The 27,471-nt window shown below is 42.3% G+C and overlaps 1 protein-coding gene across 1 annotated transcript in view; it reads left to right on the forward strand.

The window, feature by feature from the left end:
• The window catches only part of LOC124788822 (neuropeptide Y receptor type 2-like), a 132,627-nt gene that overhangs the window by 96,836 nt on the left and 8,320 nt on the right, over nucleotides 1-27,471 (forward strand). Inside the window, exon 4 of the mRNA XM_047256103.1 lies at nucleotides 25,190-25,375. Coding sequence (XP_047112059.1) covers nucleotides 25,190-25,375 — 186 coding nt within the window. The remainder of the gene's footprint in view (nucleotides 1-25,189; nucleotides 25,376-27,471) is intronic.

Genomic DNA, 27,471 nt, shown 5'->3' on the forward strand with positions numbered 1-27,471 from the left:
TACTGATGTGAGGCCGTCTCCTTCCCGTCCTCACGAGTCACCCGGGTATGTAAAAACCAGACTTCCAATACCTTTTAACTTCTGTCTTCTGGCGCCGCGGCTGCTGCTTGCTATTCCATTACAGCGGCGGACTTGGTGCGTCTGTGCATGATGCAGTCTCTTCTTGCATGACGGTCTTCAGCACCGAAACTGACTGAAAACTACTGCTACTCTTCTTTTCTTCCTTCGTCTCTCGTCTTCGTCTCCGTCTGTCTTCATCTGTCTTCATCTGTCGTCATCTCTCTTCAACTCTCGGGCCTACCGCGTCTCGCGTATTTATTCACTTCAGTTTACTGGGGGTGAACGACTTCACGGCCATTGCCTCTTCTGTCACGTTGAAAAGCTTCTCGAAGAATCTTCTTGACCTCGGTCATTGGCTCTTGGAATGTAGGCGGGGGCCTCTGATCGCATGTGACGACTGAGAAACACGTGCGCCGGTCATTGCCTCTTCCGTCACGTTGAAAAGCTTCTCGAAGAATCTTCTTAATGTCGGTCATTGGCTCTTGGAATGTAGGCGAGGGCCTTTGCTCATATGCGACAACTGAGAAACACGTGACCCGGTCGGGCGATGCCCTGACGGCTGAATCGACAGCGCCCGCTTATGTGGAACTTGCTGACTTCATATGGTCATTGTCTCTTCTGTTCTGCCCGCTGAATGCCAGTATGTAACTCTCTAAACTAAACCAAGTTTTCCATTTATACTCCAATTTCTAGTTCACTTTGATTTCACTAATTTATTTACTTACGTACCACTCAACATTCCTCCACCCTTCGGAGAAATTCGCCCTCGAATTTACCACTCAACATTCCTCCACTCTTCACACAGAAAAAGCACAAGCACTGAAAACTCTCGACTTAGAAGATTGCACACGCTTCACATTAAGTACGTGGAAAATACTTTATCACTTTACAAAAGCAGTGTACGGTCATGAATCACATAGTTCTTACATAAATGGTTGTAATAAGTGTAACAAATCTTGATGACAATGAATAAACAAAAATAGATTTTGCACTTAGAAAATTACAGAGCAACAGCTGTTTAATCTACCCTATACTAATGCAAGAATATCTATTCTACAGTATTGTTTATTTTAACAAGAGACTGTTTAATAAAGAATGAAGTACTATAAACAAAATTAATACACTAATGCTCAAAAGTAACTACTGAAGTACACCAGTTAAGAGTGTGGTATCCAGTTAACAGGGATTTGATGAAGTGGTATATTATTATTTGGCTTATTTTTTCGTCTTAAATAAAAGAAAACTGTACAAAGCAGAAACACCAACACAAAGGTTCCAGATATTCCTGTTCCTAGCATTATAATTTTAGTTTTGCGTTCGCCTTTTAATTTTAAGACACGTTGCATCATAACATTGGCATCAATTTTGCCTTGCTGCGAGTTTATGAACATATCTAATGACTTCAGAAGGGAACTGTCAAGGGAGTCATTGAGGTAGGATAGGTTTTGTGCAGGAAATGCTTGCATGGCGTTTTCTGAAAAAAGCAAACAACATGGTTATGAACCTACCAACCTAGTAAAAACAAAACAAAGAAAAGAAGGAATACATTGTTAACTACATGATATACATGTTTCTACGTTCAACTTTTTTTTCTCAAAAAATAAACCATTATAATTTATTAATTATTTACATTTGTATACTGTCCATAGTCTACTAAGATTCAACTAGGACATTCGCACCCTTGAACGAAGATTGTAAGGTGCTATGTCTGTATGTTGTGCTGGCGTGGCCACTCTTTTTCCTTGTCGGGTACTTCCTCCACCCTTCGGAAAAGCAGACACTATTGTTGAAGGAATTACATCTGGAGCGCCCTTAAAAGGTTTTAAACGACTTGCATGGACAATGGTAGTTCGGGTGGGCAGTTGTAATTTAACGTTGACTGGTGACGTGATCTCAATAATTTGATAAGGACCTCTGTAGTTTGTTACAAATTTCTTCGTTTTTCCTTTAGCTATGTAAGGAGTTGAAGGCATAACCCACTGACCGATTTTGTAATTTGGATATTTAGCTTGGGTATTACCTAATCTTTCCTGTCGTTCCAAAGCCTTTGTATTAGATTTTTGAACCTTTTTCCATACCTCCTTCATCATTCGACTGAAATCTCTTACTGTTTCTCCGACTTTTCCGTTTTTCTGCCTGATTACATCAAAAGGGGACGGCATTTTTTTCCCATAGACCACTTCATAAGGTGACATGCCAGTTGCTTCATGCGTTTTGGCGTTGTATACCGACACGATTATTGGTAAATACGTATCCCAATTAGAATGTTGTTCGTTAATATAATAACTAAGCATCTTGCCAATTGTCCGATGAACTCTTTCTGTGCGCCCGTTGCACTGAGGGTGTAACGGAGTTGTGCGTAATTTGCGTATTTTTAATAAGTGGCATAGCTGTTTCATTAATTCAGACATAAAATTAGATCCCTGATCTGTGATAATAGCTTCAGGTACTCCAAATTTAAGTATCCAGTTGTTAACTAAAGCTTGGGCAACCGTATTTGCTTGCTGATCTGGGAGACTCACCATAGCTAGATAGCGTGAAAAGTGATCGATAATTGTAAGAACATACTTATTACCAGCAGGTGTTTTATGAAATGGCCCGTAGAGATCGACTCCGCAGATTTGAAATGGACATGAAGCCTCGGGGAGCCTCTGTAAGGGTATTTTTGAACGAGAGAGTTCAGCTCGTTGTGCGCACGCAATGCAATTACGAACGTACTGCGCAACATCCTGCTTTCTGGTTTGCCACCAAAATCGTTCTGCTACTCGTCTTTCGGTTGTCCGCTGTCCACCGTGTCCTGCAAGGATATGATCGTGGGCCTCTGCCATTATTTCTTGTCTAAGGTGTTGGGGAACAACAATTCGCGGTCCAAGTTTTGTTTTATGGCATAATACACCATCTTCAAAGCAAAATTGTTTTTGAGTTGCGTATTTTTTACATTCTGTATCCTCATCTTGTGCCTTTCTCCAGTCCTCAGTATCTCGGCCTGTTGCTTCCAAAAGTGCTATTTTCCGACTTAGGCAATCTGCATTCGTGTGTTTTTTGCCTGGTTTATGGATAACTTCGAAATCCATTTCGGAAAGACATAGGGCCCAACGGGTAAGACGACTAGATGGATCCTTTAATCCAAGCAACCATTTTAAAGCTGCGTGGTCTGTAATGACCTTGAATTTTCTACCATACAAGTAGCATTTAAAGTATTTGATACCATAAATAACACTTAACAATTCTTTCTCCGTTGTGGAATAATTTCTTTCTGCCGTTGTTAGTTGTCTCGAAGCATAGGCTATGGGGTGTTCCGTGCCATTAATATTCTGACTCAAAACAACTCCTACTGAATGACCACTTGCGTCACAGGATAAAATAAATTCTTTATTGTAATCTGGGTAGGCTAATACAGGACTGTGTGTTAACTTATCTTTAAGGGTTTGAAATGCAGATTCACAATCTTCAGACCAATGAAATTTTGCACCCTTTTTCAACAATTGGGTTAAGGGTCGGGCAATTTCAGCAAAATTTTGAACATATTTTCGGTAATACGATGCGAGACCAATGAAACTTTGTACTTCCTTAACGCGTTGTGGTGTTGGGAAGTCCTTAACTGCCGAAATTAATCGAGGATCTGTTTTAATTCCTTTTTCACTAATGACATGCCCTAGGTATGTAACCTCTGTCAATGCAAAACTACATTTTTCCATATTTAATGTTAATTTAGCTTTTCTAAGTCTCTGAAAAACATTACGCAGACGCACAGCATGTTCATTAATGTCTCTGGAGAATACAATAATATCGTCTAGATATACACAACATTGCTGAGTTTTGAGTCCTCGCAATACTCCATCGAGTAGTCTTTGAAAAGTTGCTGTTGCATTTTTCAAACCGAAAGGCATTCTTTTAAATTGCCAGTGGCCTCCAGGGGTAGAAAATGCTGTTTTATGCCTATCTTCAGGAGCAACTTCCAATTGATGATATCCACTACGTAGATCGATTGTTGAAAAGTATTTACTGTTACCCAAACTGTCAATGATATCTATAATGTTTGGAAGAGGATAAACATCTGAGATAGTTTGTTTGTTAAGGTGTCTGTAGTCACAACAAAATCTATATCGTTTCGTACCGTCGGGAGACTTCTTTGGAATAATTACGATATTTGAATTATAAGGCGAATCAGAATATTCTATAATTCCACCTTTTAGATGCTGTTCTATAAATTCATCCAGTACTGGCTGTAAGTGATGCGCAACTCTATAAGGCTTCCTATAAACTGGGGGGCTATTTCCTGTTGGGATCCTATGCTGTGTGATGTCTGTTGCTGGCAATGGACCTTCTGCATTAAATAAATCTTGGAACTCAACTAAAACTGCTTCTATCGTGTCTCTATCCTTTCCTTTCAAGTGCTCAATCTTCTGGCGCAATGCGGTTTTATAGGCGTCTGGTTTCTGACCATCATTAATATCTGACCAAATGAAATCTTCTTCTTCAAAAGTACTGACTGTAGCTACTAATATTCCCTTATGCAACTCTTTGTCCTCCACTCCGAAATTGTCAATATGTACCGGTACTTTTCTTTCTCCCTCAACGTCTTGAACCCGTACAACACTCCTACGTACAAAACAATGTGATACATCTAATTCCTCATTTTCCTCTAAAGGCTCTATTAGACACACTGTATCTGTAGGTACTTCGTGGTCAACAGTCATCCAGAGAAGTTTTCCTGAGCCAGATGGTATCTGATCCCGCGAATCAACCTTCAAGGACGTTGCACGCAGTATAGTTGATTTCGCCTTCCGGTTAGGGAAATCTTGCGGCAGAGGGCCCTTTGCAGCGGTGTCACCTAGCTGAAACACTATTCCGCTAAGTTCTACAGTTTGCTGTCTGAGGTCGATTTTAGCGTGATGTTTATTCAGGAAATCCAACCCTAGGATCGCGTCGTACCCGTCAGTTACCTTTGTTACCACTTCTACATCTTCCTGAAATTGTACACCGTGAATATAGAAAATCAATGATGTACATCCTAATGACTTAACTGTACCTCCTCCTACTCCACTCAATCTATACCTTGGAGGGTCATATTTCTTTTCTCCAATACATTCATTACTTACTATTGATACGTTTGCGCCTGTATCCACTAGTATCCTTGCCTCTTTATCCTGTATGGTAGCAGATAACCAGCATTCCGCCTTCACATTCGCCTTAATGGCATGAAATTTTATTGGGAACGCCTGGCGGCGGCTCCGACATTCCCGTTTCAGTTTAACTGATTTCTATTTCCAAAAACTTTCTTAGACCGGCATTCCTTGAATGTGTGACCTATTCTTTGACAATTAGTGCATTCAGGTTGTCTGCAGTTTTTTGCTATATGTCCGTGTCGATCGCACCTAAAACATCGTACTCCTGTTGAAAATATATTTCGCTTCTCCTTGTATCTGGTGGCAATGTCAATTTCTTCAAAAGCTGTCGCCACAGATACAGCTTCTGCTAAATTTTTAGGAAACTCTGCCCTGACACGACGGGACGTTTCAGGAGGTAACCCACGTAAAAATGTATCCAGAGCTCTATTTTCTGCCTCTTGTAAAATAAATTTATTTGCTTCATCACTAGTTGTCAATTGATAGGTGTTAATATTAACTTTTCTAATCCTATCTACAAAGCTTTCTAACGACTCGTTTTGCCTCTGAGTGATAGTGTTTAACTGTTCCCTATAAAATCTACAGCTGTTCTGTTTTTGAAAACGTTTAAGTAATCCTTTCTTCAATTCCTCAAATGTTGGAGCATTCCGTAATTCTTCATGGTATAAAACGTGTGCTTTAGCCTCTCCTGTCAATCTTAACTTTGTCATTTGTAAGAGCTGTTCATCTGACCATGATCCTAACTTTGCAGCTGCTACTAAATCATCAAAAAAGGCTGTTATGTCCTCGCCAGGTTTACCTGAAAAAGGAGTTACTAAGGCTGCTGCTGAGGAATCTAGGGTGGAAGGGACTGAATTGGTTTGCCTAACCTCACTCAACTGTTTAAATAATGTATTATTATCATTTTTAAGCTGTGCTATTTGATTAACTAAGCTCTGAATAGCTTCCTCAGTAGAAACCGCTTGTGGTGCTGACTCTGACTTTGTACGATTTCGTGTCATCATTTTACAAACTGTTAGTTACACTATCTTACTATACTGAATTTAAAAGATGTTTAAATATTTCCGACAAACTCTTAAAATCATGAGAGAAAATACACTTCTAAATAAAGAAAATATTACGACTGCTATGCAAACCTCTATCCCTTCACACATTAAAAAAAACTAACTGTGGACCTTTAGTGACTGTCATTCACACCTCATATTGAGCCAAGGGTTTTTTCTCTGACACCAATTGTAACAACTACTACGGCTTCTGACACTAAATGTAACAGTTGTGTTACTAAATGTGACACCTCTGTCACTCAATGTAACTGGGTTTTCTCTTTGGATGCTGTCAATTGTCAGGATGAGCATTCTAAAGCATTCTGTCAGGGTGAAAATATTAAATAAATTAACTTTTCTCTCTTAACAACATGTGGGCAGGGTGGGTTCTTCCTTGGCTCGGGTATGAGGTCGAATGAAACATCCTTTTTACATAAGATAACTTTTATTGAAGATTTGTACAACTGTATCTTACTGGGACGTTCGGGTTCGGAGAGCGGCAGCCGTGTCGTTTGCGTAGCCTTCTGCAGCGACAGCGGCGGCGGCGGCGGCGGCGTCTGATTACGCGTAGCGGTGTGTATCTCGTGTCGCCGTCTCGCCCAGCTGACCGGAGACGCGCAGCGCGAGGTGGCCCGTTTAATTATTGCGAGCGACGTCGTGCATCGGATGGTGATACCTTGAATGTGGCGTCCCAGTGTTTCTCTTCTCTAAGCGGCCGCGTGTGTTGTGCGTCGACCAGCGGAGCGGCGCGGCGGTGGAAGGCCAGTGTCCCGAACTCGAACCACGGACTCCCGTTTGCCAGTCTTCGGCTGTCAGGTCTTCATCCCAGCTCACAGGTAACTACTGATGTGAGGCCGTCTCCTTCCCGTCCTCACGAGTCACCCGGGTATGTGAAAACCAGACTTCCAATACCTTTTAACTTCTGTCTTCTGGCGCCGCGGCTGCTGCTTGCTATTCCATTACAGCGGCGGACTTGGTGCGTCTGTGCATGATGCAGTCTCTTCTTGCATGACGGTCTTCAGCACCGAAACTGACTGAAAACTACTGCTACTCTTCTTTTCTTCCTTCGTCTCTCGTCTTCGTCTCCGTCTGTCTTCATCTGTCTTCATCTGTCGTCATCTCTCTTCAACTCTCGGGCCTACCGCGTCTCGCGTATTTATTCACTTCAGTTTACTGGGGGTGAACGACTTCACGGCCATTGCCTCTTCTGTCACGTTGAAAAGCTTCTCGAAGAATCTTCTTGACCTCGGTCATTGGCTCTTGGAATGTAGGCGGGGGCCTCTGATCGCATGTGACGACTGAGAAACACGTGAGCCGGTCATTGCCTCTTCCGTCACGTTGAAAAGCTTCTCGAAGAATCTTCTTAACGTCGGTCATTGGCTCTTGGAATGTAGGCGAGGGCCTTTGCTCATATGCGACAACTGAGAAACACGTGACCCGGTCGGGCGATGCCCTGACGGCTGAATCGACAGCGCCCGCTTATGTGGAACTTGCTGACTTCATATGGTCATTGTCTCTTCTGTTCTGCCCGCTGAATGCCAGTATGTAACTCTCTAAACTAAACCAAGTTTTCCATTTATACTCCAATTTCTAGTTCACTTTGATTTCACTAATTTATTTACTTACGTACAACTCAACAATACATTGCTGGAAAAAATTACACTACTTCAATTTTGATCCGATGACGGCATATACCATATGGGGAACAGTAAATATACTGATAATGGTTTCAACGTCGCCTGCCAACAGATAGCGTAGTGGCCTAACTACAAGAGCGCCATTTCTGTCTAACCTCTAATAGGTATTTCTCACAGCCAGAAGTCTCGGATGGTGCAAAAGTGTGCAGCATGCAGACAACATTCTCACGGAGACGCACTCGTACTTCCTACAGCCAAGTGAGTGAGTTTGAAAGAGGTGAAATTGTGGCCTTCCGAACGGTGGGATTGTCCTTACGCAGAACTGACACACAGGTCGGACCTGCTGCATCAGCAGTGCAACGATACTTGTATCAGTGGTCACGTGGACGTTGTCACATCTGTAGACGAGGTTCTGAACGTCCACGGAGCGCAGACGCCCGCCAGGATCTTCGTTTTTCAAGGGCAGCAGTGGTAGATCGTACAACTAGCACAGCACAGACCAGTTGCTTTGTGGGCCCAGACGTGTTAATATGAACAGTCCCAAAGCGGATATTACTAGTGGGACTACAAGCACGCACTCCTGCATAGCTACAGCATAGACCTCCACGGCTCAACTGTTGCCGTCAGAGGATCAATTGAAAGATGGGATGACGAGCTGTTGTCTTCAGCGATGAAAGCAGATTCCGTCTACGCGAAAGTGATGATCGTTCGCACATACGACATAGACCACATGAGGCCTGTCTCGTAGAGTGCGTTCTTCCTAGGGTGCGATAAGCTACAATTGTCGTTCACCTGTGTTGTTTCGGGAGGGGACGCTAAGAAGCGCTCGGTACATGCAGAATGTTGTTATACCCGTTCCTTTTCCGTTCTTGCAACAGAAACGTGATCTTCTGTTCCAGCAGGATAATGCTCGCCCTTCCATTGCCCGTGGAACTCACTGTGCCCTGCAATATGTGCAGCAACTTACCTGGTCAGCACAGTCTCCAGGCTAGTGTCCAGTTAGTGTTGGAAAAGATGGGACGAGATGTGAGTCGTGAGATTCATCAGTAAACAACTCTTATAGAACTACGTGAACAAGTGGAGGATGTGTCGAAGAACACGTCCCAAGACAGTATTTGGCATCTGTCCGATCGTCTAGGTGCCAGAGTTGGCGGCTGCGGATGGTACACCACGTACTGAGATATGTGTTTTAGAATGGATTGTTACCTGGTACCTCAGAACAGCTTCAGCTATTGATATGTAAATGTAAGCATTTAACATACTCGATATGCACTGTTGCAACAACAGAACTTGATTGCCTAGGAAACCTCTAAAAGTGTGTACTATTTTTTTTTCTCGGCAGTGTATAACGGAAATAAACGGCCGTTGTCTGGAACTTACTCTGTCACGTACGTCACATCAGCTAAAATTAATCGTAGATGAATTGAAAGACGAGTCCTGCTGCGAACCACATGGATAAAACGCAGAACAGAGACAAAGACAAATGTATCAAGGAAGAAAAAGGAGTCGAGGATGTAACTTATATTCTTACAAAAATTAACATATGCTGGGCGAAAATAAAGCAAGTCTAAGAGGCGTAGGGTAGACCACTTTTGGATTCAGAGGAATGATCGTGAAGAGTACATAATGTAAGTTACTTCGAGACCGTTATTAAAGTACCACATTCGTGCTTAAGAATATATGACAAACTGTGAAGAACGTCTTCGTTAGGGGGGAATACGGAATATTTAATTTATGAGTTTTCAATGCTTTATAGGGTAAGTATGCAGTATAAATGATCAACCAAAATTATCTGACTTAATGTTGAAAGTTTTTGTAAGCATCTTAACTGTTAAGCTGACATTGTGAGGTGCTTTGTTCGTTGGTAAGGATATACTACATCGAATGCTTTCACCTTCCCAATAAAGTCAAAGCTCTGAAATTTGATTAACCACTTAAGCCAATACAAAATACTACATAAATACTGTTTAACAAAGTCTTGGCGGTAACGCTACGCCATCAGAGAAGAAGTAAGTGGTTTCAGTTAGCAATGATTTTGCCTTGTATAAGAGTAATGCTACACGGCCTCAACCTTCAACTACTGTCTTAGGGTTCAGCTCTGTCTCATACACTGATTACAGAGCTGTATTCATTATTGACATACATGGTCTGCCAATCACTCACAGTTCATAGGAACTGTAGCTTGTTACGTATTGGCTGTGTCAGTGTCAGCTCAAAGTAAATGCTGTTTATAAACAGTTGGAGGGGCCCTTCCAGCACTTACTGCTTGTGTTTTGTACCCATTCGTGCAGGACGACGGTGCCGGGCACGGCCTATCCAATATTGGGAGGGAAGGAAGGAAGGCTACTGCTTGATGTCGACTACATTAGAGACGGAGCAAAATCTCGGATTCGGAACGGAAGGGGAAGGAAATCGGCCGAGTCTTTTCAGTAGAACCGTCCTGGCCTATTTTCATTAAGCAGTTTGAGGAAGTCACTCAATACCTAGATCTGGATGGCCGAATGTGGAAAGCCTTCCCATTGCGCATGACCAGCTGTTTTTAGTTTCGTAGAATTGTCCCTTTGTCGTGATACTCCTCTTTATAATTGGTATTTGGCTCTGAAAATTGGAAGTGCACCGCAAATCGTGAAACATCAGCTTTACTTCCCGAATCGTGAAATCAACGCCGAATCCAACATCGCACAAGACAAGACGTCAACGCAAATTCTGTTGTGTTAAGTAGTTAGTATACCAACACTGGAATACAGTTATCAGTGTTGGAATATGTGAGATGCAAGGTGGAGATATTGTCGAATATTGGAAGGACTATTTCAACGGCAAAATGAGTACCAAGTTATGCAGTTATATTTTTAATCTTCCTTTAAACCATAAAACCTTATATCATGATAATACCAATGGTATATCGTTGTACAGAAACATCGCATAATTTCATTTTACTATCTATTACTTTAGATGAACGATGGCATTCAATGAAGTCCCGATGTGCAGGTGTCGTCAGCAATCACTGAATGTAGAAAGGTGATATGATAAAGGCAAAACATTACACCTTGAAGCCTAATTTCACTTTCATCGTACTTCGGCCTGGTTTAACGTATCACGAGTATGACAACTAGCAGGAAACCCATATATCCTCAATAGCAAAGAGGTCTGTAAGGTTGGACCGACATATTTCCAAAAAATAAGTCACATTGGGCAATGTGTCATGCCATTACCCACACACTTGTCAGCTGTTACACTATATGATACACTAATAAACCGTGCCATTATCTTTATAAATGTTACACTCGTTGAATAAAACTAACACACTGATATGTGAACTTTCTATCTGTGAACATATCACACACGGCAGCTGCCCAAGTTCTGTGAAAATGTCACGATTTTGGTATTACTCCAAGAAATAATAGAGAGAGAGAGAGAGTGAGAGAGAGAGCGAGAGAGAATATCCTACTACATCATTATAGAACTTCCGTCTTACAGCTGGGAGCAGTCCATGAACGTTAGAAAGTGTCACAACAAAATTAATGAACTGAATCAGCCCGTTTCACGTTCATATTACTTGGCCGAGATTTGGGAAGTTGTTGCGATATTAGTCTATTATTTAGAGCATACACAGGTAAGTCAAAACATTACGACCACTGCCCACCGTGACGTTGAATGCCGCTCAGTGGTGCTGGGCGCACGTGAAGCAGTAACAAAAGTGTGTAAGGGTAGGTGATACGGATGGGCGATCACCCTAGCGAAGGTATGAGCTGCAATTGGGGAACCCCATTGAGATAAGAAACATCGACGAAGGACAGCTTATTATAACGCAGAGCCTATGAACGAGTATCTCAGAAGCGGCGAAACTGGTAGAATCTTCACGTACTATGTTGTGTGCATCTACGGGAATAAGTAGAAGGACAGTGAAACTACCACTAGTTGCAAAATAGTTGGTCGTCCACGACTCTTAACAGAACGTGGGGAATGGAGGCTTGTCTGCTGTGTGATGTAGGATAGATGGTGATCAATGGCGTCCCTGCCAAAAGAGCACGAAACTGGTGAAAGCATAAGTGTTGCGTCGTTCATCGTTCATTCTTAAACACGGAGCTCCGCAGCGGACCACCACTACGTGCTCACATTTTGGCACAACGACATAGTCATTTACGCCTACAGTGGGCACCGGACCATCGGGATCCGACCTCCGACCAATGGAAGCGTGTTATCTCTTCGTGCCTTGCTCCACTAGGCCGATGGGCTTCTCGACAAACACCTTCATCGAGGTAGACGGCGGCTCGAAACATGCAGCGGGCCACAGACGCATACCGGTAAGAGCAGTATTATGCAGTGGGAGACATTGTCCTGTGCTTGCACTGGACCTGCGGTAGTAATTGAAGGAAGGCTGACAGCTGCGAACCACCTGCATCCCTTCATGAATAATGTCTTTCCCGAAGGCGATATCATCATTCAACAGTACAACTGTCCGTGACTCGGAGCCGGAGCTGTGCTACAGTGGTTTCAGGAGCGTTACAGGCAACTGACGTTGATGTGTCGGCTACCAGATCCGCCTGATGTGAATCCTATGAAACCATCTGGGTTGCTACCGGGAGCCATCACCGGGTGCACAAATCAGCGGCCCGTGATTTACGCGAATTACGTGACATGTTTGTAGACTTCTATTGCCACGTAACTCCAAAAACCTACCAAAAACTGTCGGATCCCCAATACGCAGTCTTCAATGTTGCATTTCGTTCCAAAGACGGACAAGAAAGCTATTAAGCAGGCGGTCAATTAGACTGATTTCTGTACAGTTGAAGCAATAAGGCAAACCATCTGGTCAGTTTTCGTGTGAATAGTCTCTCGCATACGGAAAGGCAACAGCTTTACGGGAGGCTAAAAGAAGAAATCAGGCAAAATAAAGAGTGAAAGAGCACATTTATGAACTAACACAGAATAAGAGAAACATAATAGCTTTGAAATGTTTAGAAGAAGCCTTTTTCCAACATTATATGTCAAATTGTCAAATGACTGATTATATGATGATGATGATCCCGACCAGGTATAATATAATAATAAATCAACTACTTGGTGAATGAGTACGCATTCCTGGCATGAAGACATGTCACTATAATAGACCACAACTTCACCAACTCTACCGTTCCAAATTAAAAGCAGACAGTACTGATACATCAAAGTGGGAACAGTTTTCAAAATTCATAGATATCCTGACACCAGGCATAAGCAGATGACCGAGCGAGGTGGCGCAGTGGTTAGCACACTGGATTCACTTTCGGGAGGACCACGGTTCAATCCCGCCTCCGGCCATCCTGATTTAGTTTTCCCGTGATTTTTCTAAATCGTTTCAGGCAAATTCCGGGATGGTTCCTTTGAAAGGGAACGACCGACTTCCTTCCGCATCCTTCCCCAATCCGATGAGACCGATGTCGCCGCAGTTTGGTCTCCTCCCTCAAATCAACCCCTAACCAACCCACAAGCAGATGTAATTCTCAGATGCTGTACTCTGGAGGGTAATCGTCAAGCACTTCTTTTTTTTCGTATTTGATGAGAGAATGTGCCACATCGAGGAGTACCTCAACTCTCTTGACAGTTTTATGTTTCATAAATCAAGGCTGCTGGAAGTAAGCGAGCCGGCCGGAGTGGCCGTGCGGTTCTGGGCGCTACAGTCTGGAACCGAGCGACCGCTACGGTCGCAGGTTTGAATCCTGCCTCGGGCATGGATGTGTGTGATGTCCTTAGGTTAGTTAGGTTTAATTAGTTCTACGTTTTAGGCGACTGATGACCTCAGAAGTTAAGTCGCATAGTGCTCAGAGCCATTTGAACCATTTTAAGTCAACGAGAGAGTTATGGGTATGTCCGCTTCTTCAGCATCATAACAATGTTTGTCTCAGAGAGTTTATGATTTCGCACTACTTTTGTCATTTCACCCTATTGTCTTAATTCATCAGTCTGCGACTGCATTAAAGGTGAAGCGCCTGTTAGCTAGAGGGTATCAAGTAGACTGGAAGCACTTCGGATCTGCATTTACGTATACGTCTTTTTTTTTCTACATGTACATTCCAACTCCACAAGTTACCGTATGGTGTACGCGGATGGTACCATGTACTATTTCCAGCCATTCCTTTCCTATTGAGCTTGTAAATAGACTGAGAAAAAAAAACTGTCTACATGCCTCAGAATGAGAAGAAATTTTTCTTGCCTTCTCTTCGCAGTCCTTGCGCGAAATGCACGTTGCCGGTAGTAGAACCGTTTAGCAATCAGCTGCGAAATGCTTGTTGTTCCAGGGTTTGCGAAAGGGTGGACGGCAAGAAGTTTGCAGGACTCAAAATCTTTTTGAGGCAGCAACCAAGCCTTAAGCGTGTCTGAACAGAAATGAACATGTAGTACAGTGATACGACGTCGCACATCTCTTGATTTGATTGAGAGTTCGTACTAATTTTATTTAAGTTTCTAAATATATCACAGGGTTTTTAACATCTTTCTCTGCCTGGAAAGATCCTTTCAGCTCTACTACAACCTACATTGTCTATAATTCTCGTCTTTGCAAACATCATTTTCCCCTCTTTTGATCCTTCTTCCGTTAAGTTGGCTATTCAAAAATGTCGTATCAGATATTCAACTAATCTTCTCACGAGAGAAGAGAAAGGATAAGTACTAGTACACATAAAATACTCCTCTCCATTAGACCAAGGAGGCCTGTGGCAGCCAAAGCTCACGACGGATCACCATAAACGTTTCCTCCACGAATCGCTGTGAAGACTCTGGTGACGAGGAACGGTACGCTACCAGCCTACCTCCTCCTGCCAGCTCAGTATTGAAAATGAAAATATATTCGCCACCAGAATTCGAAACAACCATCTCAGAACCGATTACCGCTGCACAATCGTGTACTGACGACCTCGGACATGGGGACGAGAGTCCTTGCGATGACAAAGGTGTCAACAGCGCTTAATTATTTATGTACTTCTGTTGGCACTAGCAGACCGTAAACTCAAGTGACATTATAAATATAACGTCACGTTAGATACGTTCATAATGAGGTACCATTATTTGTTACAGGCTGTAAACCCACACAGTGAAGTTGTAAAAAATAATGCCAGCTTAAATAGCTCAGTGATATAGTTGCAACGAGTCAGGCGTATGACTTTCTTTATCAGCTTCTTATAACTCTTTCCAGTATCTACATATGAACGATGAAATTTCATCGCTCATCGACAATGATGCCGAAGTATACGTACATCATTTTTGGTTGTAGGCTTTTGTAGGGTTATTACTGTGTCTCTAGTAAAGTGGCGCTGCAATGCAATATTTGCATACTTTTGAAGCTCTGTTAGCAAAATGGCTCTGAGCACTATGCGACTCAACTTCTGAGGTCATCAGTCGCCTAGAACTTAAAACTTATTAAACCTAACTAACTTAAGGACGTCACACACATCCATGCCCGAGGCAGGATTCGAACCTGCGACCGTAGCGGTCACCTGGCTCCAGACTGTAGCGCCTAGAACCACACGGCCACTCCGGCCGGCCTCTGATAGCACCTTTGTTCCTTGGCACCATTCGTGCTTATGTTGGAGAGGTCCGCTACAGTCTGCATACAGTTCCACGAGCTTTCTTCTGTTATCATCGACTGTAAACCTACGATCTTTTCATTGCTGTTCTGCCTTTTCTAGACGATATAAAATGTTTAGTATAGGAGTAGTGCGGTAGGAAAATATTTTGGGCATAGAAGGTCTGCTGTCTTATTCATATGAATACATGACTGCATTCCATCACGGCTTTTCACCTCTTTTCTATCAGTGCACTTGCCGTATCTTCTACATGGGTTAGTACTCATGGTGTCAGCTTTCGAGTTGTAAGAGTGACATCAAAAGATCTAAGAACTCCTCTAAGAATCCATGGACCTTGCATGTCAGCAGGGGACAGTTCAAGCTGGTGGTGGCTCAGTAGTTGTTTGGGGCTCGTGCAGTTTAAGTGAAGTGGAATCCCTGATACGTCTGACAGGTGACACATATATAAGGACCTGTCTGATCACCTGCATCCATTTATGTCCGTTGTGCATTCGACGCACTTGAACAATTCCAGCAGGACACTGCAACACCCCACACGTCCAGATTTGCTACATAGTGGCTCCATGAACACTTTCGCCGCCCACCACAGTTTCCAGGTGTGAACATTATTGAGAATATCTCGGATGCCTTGCAATATGCTGTTCAGGAGAGATCTCCACCCCCTTGTATTCTTACGGATTAACAGACAGCCCTGCAGGATCCAGCACTACCTCAGACTTTAGTCGAGTCCATACCACGTCGTGTTGCGGCACTTCTACGTGGTCTCGGGGATAATAGACAGGTGTACCAGTTTCTTTGGCTCTTCAGTGTAATAAGGCTAGCTCAATTTTTAAGAACTCCATAATGATTTTTTTTTTGGCGGGAAAGACTAAGTTATCACCTTCCTTAACCTTGCTCTCATCAATTATGTAAAATGCTTATGTTGTGTACGCTCCTTGAGCTATACCAGTTTTATTCGAGACATTCTGCCATTATTTCCGTCATTAAAACATAAAACTACATCATAGACATCTACTTCCAGTATTTCAAGTCTACAGTATGCCCTATTTGAGCATCTATTCAAAATTAAATTATTGAGGCTTTCATTTGCATTCTGTGACTTCCCATGAAGACACTTCCTCAGTAAATCAGGGATGGCAAGGAACCTCGATAAGGGCTTAAATGCATTTATAATAGTGTCTGGTAATCATTGTTTATGTGAATACATCTCATTTTTTCAGTTGTCCTTACAACAATCGTGTTTCAGTCACGCATTGTGCATTGGTTTTTGATCGGTGGGCATATTGTGGAAAAAAATTGCCCACACAGCAAGCCTAACTGCCTCTAATTTCTTTGTGTTTATCCTGAGAGCTATCCCATAAAATAACCCGTTATGCATATATCTTCACTTCCACGTAAAGGTTTGCTAATTCAACCTGCTACGAACCAATATGTGTCAGTATTGTAAAATAGAAAAATTAAGCATATGCACGAAATTAGTCTGGCAAAGATACAGTGTCAGCCAGAGATATAGAAAGCAAAGAGCCATTACACCAAGGACGTTAGAATTTTTACCTCCTTCCTTGTTGTTGGTGTGGTCTTCAGTCCAGAGCCTGGTTTGATGTAGCTCTCCATGCTACTCTATCCTGTGCAAAGTTTTTCATGTCTCTGTACCTACTGCAACTTACATCCTTCTGAATCTTCGTAATGTATTACTCTCTTGGTCTCCCCCTACTATTTTTACCCTCCACGCTGCCCTCCAGTACTAAATTGGTGATCGGTTGATGCCTCAGAACATGCCCTACCAACCGATCCCTTCTTCTATTCATGTTGTGCCACAAATTTCTCTTCTCCCCAATTCTGTTCAATACCTCCTCATTAATTATGTGATCTACACATCTAATCTTCAGCATTCTTATGTAGCACCACATATCGAAAGCTTCAATTCTCACCTTGTCCAAACTATTTATCGTCCACGTTTCGCTTCCATACATGGCTACACTCCATACGAATACTTTCGGAAACGACTTCCGGACACTTAAATGTGTACTCGACGTTAACAAATTTTTCTTCAGAATCGCTTTCCTTGCCATTCCCAGTCTACATTTGATATCCTCTCTACTTCGACCATCATCAGTTATTTTGCTCCCCAAATAGCAAAAGTCCTTTAATACTTTAAGTGTCTCATTTCCTAATTTAATTCCCTCAACATCACCCGACTTAATTCGACTACATTCCATTATCCTCGTTTTGCTTTTGTTGATGTTCATCTTATATCTTTCTTTCAAGAACTGTCCATTCCGTTCATCTGCTCCTCCAAGTCTTTTGATGTCTGTGACAGAATTATAATGTCATCGGCGAACCTCAAAGTTTTTATTTCTTCTCCATGGATTTTAATTCCTACTACAAATTCTTGTTTCGTTTCCTTTACTGCTTGCTCAATATACAGATTGAATAACATCGGGGATAGTCTACAGCCCTGTCTCACACCCTTCCCAACCACAGATTCTCTTTCATGCCCCTTGACTCTTATAACGCCATCTGGTTTCTGTACAAATTGTAAATAGCCTTTCGCTACCTGTATTTTACCCTGTCACCTTCAGAATTTGAAAGAGACCATTCCAGTCAACATTGTCAAAAGCTTTCTCTAAGTCTACATATGCTAGAAACGTAGGTTTGCCTTTTCTTAATCTATCTTCTAAGATAAGTAGTAGAGTCAGTCAGTATTGCCTCACATGTTCCAACATTTCTACTGAATCCAAACTGATCTTCCCCGAGGTCGGCTTTTACTAGTTTTTCCATTCGTCTGTAAAGAATTCGTATTAGTATTTTGCACCCGTGACTTATTAAACTGATAGTTCGGTACTTTCCACACCTGTCAATACGTGCTTAATTTGGGATTGGAATTATTACCCTCTTCTTGAAGTCTGAGGGTATTTCGCCTGTCTCATACATCTTCCTCACCAAATGGTAGAGTTTTGTCAGGGCTGGCTCTCCAAAAGCTATCACCAGTTCTAATGGAATATTGTATACTCCAGGGACCTTGTTTCGACTTAAGTCTTTCAGTGCTCTGTCAAACTCTTCACGCAGTATCATATCTCCCATTCCGTCTTCATCTACATCCTCTTCCTTCTCCGTAATATTGTGTTCAATTACATCGCCCTGGTATAGACCCTCTATATACTCCTTCCACCTTTCTGCTTTCTCTTCTTTGCTTAGAACTGGGTTTCCATCTGAGCTCTTGATATTCATACATGTGGTTGCCTTTCCTCCAAATGTCTCTTTAATTTTCTGTGGGCGGTATCTATCCTCCCCCTAGTGATAAATGCCTCTACATCCTTATATTTTTCCTCTAGCCATCCCTGCTTTGCCATTTTGAACTTCCTGTCTATCTCATTTTTGAGACGTTTGTATTCCTTTTTACCTGGTGAATTTACTGAATTTTTATGCTTTCTCTTTCCATCAATTAAATTCAATATATCTCCCGCTACCCAAGGATTTCTACTAGCCCTCGTCTTTTTACCTACTTGATCCTCTGCTGCTTTCACCATTTTATCTCTCATAGCTACCCATTCTTTTTCTACTGTATTTCTTTCCCCAATTCTTGTGAATCGTTCCGTATGCTCTCCCTGAAACTCTTTACAACCTCTGGTTCTGTCAGTTCATCAGGTCCCATCTCCTTAAATTCCCACCATTTTGCAGTTTCTTCAATATGAAACCTTCCAGTATCTCCACGCCTCGCCATGTATACAACCCTCTCTCATGATTCTTGACTCACGTGTTAGCTATGATTAAGTTATGCTCTGTAAAAAATTCTACCACGCGGCTTCCTCTTTCATTCCTTACTCCCATTCTATATTCACCTGCTACGTATCCTTCTCTTCCTTTTCCTACTATCGAATGCCAGTACCCATGACTATTAAATTTTCGCCTCCCTTCACTATCTGAATAATTTCTCTTATCTCATGATACATTTCATCAATCTCTTCCCCATTTGCGGAACTAGTTGGCATATGAACTAGTACTACTGTGGTAGGCGTGGGCTTCGTGTCTATGTTGGCGCACAATAATGCGTTCACTGTGCTATTGGTAGTAGCTTACCCGCACTATTATTATTTTATTCATTATCAAACCTATTCCTGCATTACCGCAATTTGATTTTGTGTTTATAACCCTGTATTCACTTGACCAGATGCCTTGTTACCTCTACGACTGAACTTCACTAATTCCCACTATATCTTACCTCAACCTATCCATGTCCCGTTTTAAAATTTCTAAGCTACCTCATTCCTTAAGTCTCACAACAATTCCGATGAAGCAAGCACATTCCCAAATTTGGAAAAGAAGGGAGTGGCTGTCAGTACGGAGTTAAACATTTTAACATTATAAAGAAATTTCTAATGCTGCTACGACGATAAAATTTAAGCACAGATAAAATTGAAGCACAACATAGATTAAACTCTGTAGGCTTAGAAAATAATATTTTTAATTTTTTTTATCCAAATACATTACACCCCCCTTAACAATTACTTAAAGTACTTCTCTCCATAAGATGAGATCCTCGCGTTGCGACTAGCCCCATACATTGCTTCCAACGAGAGTTACATTGCTAGCCACTAAAATTGCATCTTCAACGAAGCGACATTCGGCAAACGTCAATTTGATACGATGTGTACTATATGAATGTATATGAAAATGGTTAGGACTTTAGCACAAGAGCGTAAAGTAGTCGGACTAACGCCAAGATAGTGTTGTGCCTCATGTAATCAGAAGGAGCGTCTGTCCTGAGTGCGGATTATCGTTTACCGATATTGCTGAAGGTGTTGGTCGAGAACCAATGCCTCTGTAGCGAATAGGGAATCGATGCGTTCGGTGGGGCCGTACTTAATGCGTTGCAGGATCTCTGGGTCCCCAAGCGACCAATGCCCTAAGGAAGACACAGTTTTGTTCACTACAGCATGCCGCATCGTGTAGCGGCGTCACGTACCTTGTGTCGGGAAATGTGATTGTTTCTTGTACCTAATATCAAGAGCGTCAGAAAATGGCACATTTGGATTACTATTCCTTATGAATAGGAATATAGGGGAGAGGGTCGAGAATGAGTTACTGTGAACAGTTCAGTGACAGGGTTGTTCCCATCGGACTCCACAGTAAACCAATGACAATGATAGTTCAGGTACACATGCCGACGTCGCAGGCAGATGATGAAGAGATCGAGAAAGTGTACAAAGATATTGAGCAGGAAATTCATTATGCAATGACAGATGAAAATCTCATTATGCAATGACAGATGAAAATCTAATAAACGTCGTTGTTTGGAACTCCGTTGTAAGGGAAGGAACGGAAAAAAAGTTACGGGAAAATATGTGTTTGGCAGTAGGAATGAGAAAGAAGAAGGATTAATTCAGTTTTGCAGTAAATTTCAGAGTTTAAGAGTTTAATAGCGAATATACTGTTCAAGACTCACAAGAGGTGGAACTATACACGGAGCAGACCGAATTATACGGGGATATTTCAGTTGGATTACATCATGGTTAGGCAGAGATACGGAAATAAAATATGCGATTGCAAGGCGCCCCTCGAGCAGATGTACACTCAGATAAAAATTTACTAATGATGAAGAGTAGGCTGAAGTTTAGCATACTGGTCAGGAAGGATGTATGCACAACGGAGTGTGACATGGAAGTACTAAGGAATGAATACATACGCTTCAAATTTTTGAGGCCTTGGATATCGTGATAATGAATAGCTCTGTAGGCAGTTCTGTTGAAGAGGAAGGAACATCTCTAAAGAAGGCAATCACGGAAGTTGGAAAGGAATACATAGGTATAAGGGCCTTGACTACGAAGAAGCCATGGATAACAGAAGATGTACTTAAAGTGTTAACGAAAGAAGGAAGTACAAACATGCTCAGGTATAGACAGGAATGTAACTCTATTAATCCATTAGGAATTAAATAAATAAGAAGTACAGGGAAGCCAAGGATAAATGACCTCAGGGAGAATGTGAAGAAATCGAAAAAGAAATGACTGGCGGAAGGAAAGAAATAACATAGCATAGAGAAAAGTTTGAACAACCTTCGCTGATACTGAGAGCAAAGGTGGTAACATTAAATGTGCAACGGGAATTTCAATGTTAACCGCAGAGGAGAGAGGTGATAGGTGGCTTCTATGAGGTGGAAGGCTTCTCTGACGAGATTATTTGTGATAAGGAAGACACAGGGGATCCAGTATTAGAGCCAGAATGCATCCGGTATTAGAGTACGAATTTAGAAGAGCATTGAAAGACTTTTTTGAGATGAAAGGTAGAAGGGATAGGTAACATTCCATCGGAATTCATAAAATAACTGTGAGAAGTGGCAATAGAACTACTGTTAAAGTTCGTGTGCAAAATATGTGAGACTGTCGACGTACCATCAGACTTTCGGAAAAATATCATTCACACAGTTCCTAAGATAGTAAGAGCCAACAATTGCGAGAACTGAGAGAATTGTTGCATAGTCAACTTAACAGCTCATGCATCCAAACTACTGACAGGAGAACGGAAGAGACAATTGGGGATCAGCTAGATGACGATCAGTTTGGCTTTAGGAAAGATAAAGCCACCAGAGAAGTGACTCTGATGTTGTGTTTGATAATGGAAACAAGACAAAAAAAGAAACAAAAAATAACCATCGGATCTGTCGCGTCGATCTAGAAAGACGGTCGATAATGCAAAATGGTACAATATGTTCGATGTCCTGAGAGACGTAGGAGTAAGGAATAGGGAAAAACGGATAATATTAAAACGCAGTCTACCACATACGAAGAGGGCTTTCCTGGGCAAGAAAAGGGTGATAGTATCAAAAATAAGCCTGAATCAAAGGAAAATTTTTCTGAGTTTTTACATCTTAAACACTACATTGTGTGGCAGTGAAACATGAACCGTGGAAAAACAGGAACAGAAAAGAATCAAAGCATTTGAGATGAGGTGCTACAGAAGTATGTTGAAAATTTGGTGGACAGATAAGATAAAGAATAAGGACTTTTCCACAGAATCAGTTAAGAAAAGAATACATGGAAGCCACTGAAAAGAAGAAGGCACAGGATAACAGGACCTGTGTTAAGACATGAGGGAATAACCTCCATGGTAACAGAGAGAGCTGCAGAGGGCATAAACTTTAGTCGAAAACAGATACTGGAATACATCCAACAAGTACACATTTGTAAAAAGTGAAAACCCAGGAGAGATGGTCTGCAACAACACTCCACGATAAAGAAAATTTGTAGAACAGCGGAACCATAATAAGTAATTTCAGTGACAGAGAGGGGGCATGCAGTTAGGCCCAACAGCACCTCCTTTTGTGTGACAGAAGAGGACAGTGTTTCGCAACGCTCAGGCGGTGCGGCGCCCTCGTAGGAAATGTAAACGTACAATCAGATGCCGCCGTTTCTCGCCAGCGTCACAGGGTGCAATATCGGCAATTGAGTGCGTTCGAACGGGGCCGAGGTTTGCTCTCCGGGAGGCTGGTCTATTGTTCCATGACACTACGGCTCATACAGGGCACGCTGCATCAGCAGTGAGCCTTATGTGGAACCAGTGGAGAGTAGAGGGCCGTACACAGCGCCGACAGTGTATTGATTGACACAAAGTGACCACAGCGCTAGATGATGTCCGTCACGTCCGCTTGGCAATAACGGACAGAACAGCTTCGTCCATGTTGTTGGGCGACGCGCTGCAATGGCTGTGGACATGTCTCCGCCGACGGTTCGACGCTGTCCTCAGCTGACTGGACTGGTGGCAAGGATGCCAATCTGTCGGCTTCTACTGACCGGAACCCACCGACGCCGCAGACTGAAATGGGCTCGTGAAGTCGACAGGACGTGATGTGTAGCAAAATGTATTGTTTACGGATGAGTTCCACTTCATCTTGTCCTGCAGTGATGGCCGCATACGCGTTAGACGCCGCCGTGGTGAAAGTAATCGCGCACACTATATTGTTGAGTGGCATAGAGGACAAATGCCAAGTGTGATGGATGGGGCCACCATTGCTTATAACACGTACCCTGGCCGCGTTAGTCTTGAGGAAACTCTGAACAGCTACAGCTACATGAGGACAGTTCTAGATCCTGAAGCATTACCCCTCCTGCATGCCGTTCCAAATGCCATATTTCAGTAGCACAATGTCTGGCCACATGTGGCGAGAAATATGCAGGTCTCCTTCGAAGAACGATGTGCACCACAGCTTCCCTCACGTGTGCGTTCGTCTAACAAGTTCCCCATTGAAAATGTGTGGGATATGGTCGGTCTGAATTTGTAGGTTAAGGTTCCTTTGCAGCCACAATTGATGCTTTGTGGACACACAAAAAAAATCTGCGTAGCAGAGTATTCTCTAGCAGCATGTTCAAGTGCTGTTTGATTCGATTCCACACGTCCAGTGGCTCTCACTGCAACAAGTTGTGGCGCTACTCCATACAGAATTTACGGAGTCAAGGTGCATGTACGAGACAACAAAGGTAACCATCTGTGTAGTGTCATGTCCCTAAATGGTGGAATAAATTTAATTGAGATCACATCCCATGGTCTTGGTGTTTCTCAAAACTCAAAAACACAAGTATGGATGCTACAGTGACGACTGGAGCACCACGGACTGTCAACAAGAAGACAGTCGATGCAACTTCCATAACGCGGCAGTAGAGGAAGGTTTGCTGACAATGTTTCGTCTAACGAGAACGCAGGGCACAGGAGTGACACAACGCCGACATTTCAGATGTGTCTTAGTTCGGCATCACGATGGATGTACCAGAGTTTGGAGGCTATAAGATTGCGTTCGTCATTCTCATACTGGTGCAGTACCTTTCGTGATGGTGTTGCAGACCATTGCGCATCTGATACGACCACCTCAGCTTCACATAACGGGTACTTTTGACGTAAGGTTATGTGTCTGACATGGTGAGCCCCGAGGTTAAGCCCTATAATCGACGTCTCCGTGAAGTTATCCTTCAACAAAACGCAAGACCGCTTTTTCCTATACTATCCTGAGCTAGCAACGTACTCGCCGCAGTGGATGGACCTGTTGCCGTCAGATCACCGAAGTTAAGCGCTGTCAGGAGGGCCGGCACTTGGATGGGTGATCATCCAGGCCGCCATGAACTGTTGCCATTTTTCGGGGTGCACTCAGCCTCGTGATGCCAATGGAGGAGCTACTCGACCGAATAGTAGTGGCTCCGGTCAAAGAAATGTATCATAACGACCGGAAAAGCGGTGTGCCCCTCCTATCCGCTTCCTCCGCTGAGGATGACACGGCAGTCGGATGGTCGCAATGGGCCGCTTGTGGCCTGAAGACAGAGTGCTTCTTTTTCTTAAGTCCTGAACTACCTCTATGCACATCATGTTCTACTGTAGTCTTGGTTGTTGGTTGCTGAGAGACTGGCACACCGACACTCTTTAGCCATTATCATTAGCATAGTGCGGAGTAGTATGGGACGACGTAGCCCTGTCGGTTATCCAGACTCAGTGCGATACGATTCCACCCTGGCTAGAGCCCCTGTTGATATCAGAAGTGGCAACTTGATGTACTGAATTCTCACCCTCTATACTATGGAAACGTACACGAATTTAATCACGTATCCTTCCCGCTGTTCGGCACACGCATAGTTAATTTTTTATTGTTTTCAATTTTTTCTGGTGATGCAATTATAGTAGTGTACGATTTTATGGATGTATGGTACGGACTCCCATATATTGTCCCCAGTCACAATTAGTGTAATGCAGCCAGCCGCATACGTTTTGTTTCGCAGGGCTGTACCAAATTGTAATGGACCTGGGGTTTCCCGAGGCCACAACGGAAGCGCAGTACCTCGCCCTGGCGGCCTGCCACATCACCGCCATGACGTCAGCCGTCAGCAACCCTATCGTCTACGGCTGGCTGAACTCCAACATCCGACACGAGTTCATGCAACTGCTCCCTTCGAGATGCAAAAGGGGTAAGACGGCGGTGAGACGGTAGCGTGTATGTTACGTGAGATGAGAGCTTGTTCAGAATTAATGGAGTGTCTACTCGTGACGATAACATTACACTGAGCGAACAACACGTAAACGTAGAAGGAAATCGTAAGCAAGTTACAACTTGGTTTACGATTTCTTAAAGCCCCTACAGAGCTTACAAATTATTGGTAGCTAAAAATTTGGCATGCAGTATTTATCAAAATTATTAAACTAAAAATTTTGTTCCATTTTCATGTAACTGTTTTCAGTACATGTTCGTTTCTTACCAAAGATTAATGCTTGTTACTACGTACGTTTTACTGTGATATTAATTATTAAAGTAGCAGCTGCTCTGACTCGCCAATGATGACAACAGTTCTGATGTGACAAATAACAGCCAGAGACTACAGAATAGTTTGTGTATTAAACAACCTTCTATACGGACTCAAAAATGATATTCCTGATTAAACAGCAATAACCAGGTGAAATTAATAATTAGTTCTAAAATTCCTATCACGCTCAAGCACATATTAACATTTAAACATCCACAAGATTGGAAGTGCCAATTATTCATAGTATTAAATCTGCTGTTATTAAAAATGTACATCATTTCAAAAAATATTTATTACAAACGTGTAGATGTGATAAATCATCACATGGGGAACAACTAGTGTTAGAGACAAAATGTTTGCTTACGCCTAATGTCATCGTTCAAGAGTGTTTGCGCCCCTGAAAGGAGGCAGCAAGGAGGCAATCTGCAGCTTTTGTATGCAATGTGTGACGCCTGTCATGGATTCATACCGCGTGAAAAGCGGTAGGTGTAGTAAAACTGAAGTTCTTGATTCTAAAATCACTCTCTCCCCTCAGACAAACTCTTTCTTATAGTTTTCTTGTTCAGAATCACTCCATCAATTTACTGGGATACATTTCATGCTGTGCACCAGGTTAATAGACTACGCTAATTCGGTGAAATCTCTTACCCCAGGGCTGAGGGATACTAAAACACGTCAAGCGTCGTTGGGAACAATTTTTCCCTAACTAAAGTCGTTCACGATGACGTAATCCGTCACCCACAGAGGTTTTTCGCAAAGAATGGGAAACATCCTGCACAAATGGATGCATGAAAATTGTGCACAACTTCAGACATCGAGTAACTTTCTGTAAAATTATTCGGAATTTTTTCGGGTACGTCATTTGTTCTACATTAAAAATTCATTAAAATACAACAGGTGTAATGTGTGGGTATCTGATTATTTTGTTTGAAGTAGAGAATGTTGTAATTACGTGATGAAACTGTTACATATGAACCATCCAGCACAGTAGTTTTCACTGTTACGGAACCAATAAAGAACTGGACTTATGTATTAGCCTTAATACTTCAGTAACCCCTAAACATTAAATAAATAACGCCTCGATGATGACAGATGCCTTATCTTTATAATAAACTACATCTTGTGAAGCCTATTTTCACATTATCGATTTCATCACTGTGACTACACCTTCATTTACATGTCATTACAGTAGGAAACAAGTATCAGGTAAATGTAAAAGCAGTTTTTTTTTTATTTTCTAGTCTTCCTTAACTGCCCTGTAGTAATTATTGTTGAACTGTTGGGAAAAAGGCTTTTTAAAAGAAAAAATATGTCTGAAATCTATGGAGTAAGTTAATAAGGACTCAAAAAGTGAATATGAAAAACATAAAACTGACCCGGTCATTGGAGAGCAACGTAAGAACCATTTCCTTCCTTCGGCTAATCTAAAATTTACTTGTAACCACGTCTTTCACAATTTATTAAGAGCGCCCTACTGTAGAAGTAATAGTAGTCGTTTTTGTACTAAAGTTCAAAATGTTTAGAATGAGGTCAACCAGAAAGTGAAGACTGACGTTATTGATCACGAAGTATGCTTGACGCGTGTAGGGATTATCTCCATCTTCAGAACTCTAAAATAGAAACGTAACAAATGAATTGATATACAAAAATACATTACAATAACTTTTTAGATGGTAATAACTAAACAACATTAATCAAAAGTGTAAATACAATCCATTTCCACATACCCAAGAGCAAAGGTTGCTCAAGGGTGAGAGCGTTAT

The sequence above is a fragment of the Schistocerca piceifrons genome, chromosome 3, assembly GCF_021461385.2.
Source record: "Schistocerca piceifrons isolate TAMUIC-IGC-003096 chromosome 3, iqSchPice1.1, whole genome shotgun sequence".
Lineage (NCBI taxonomy): Eukaryota > Metazoa > Arthropoda > Insecta > Orthoptera > Acrididae > Schistocerca > Schistocerca piceifrons.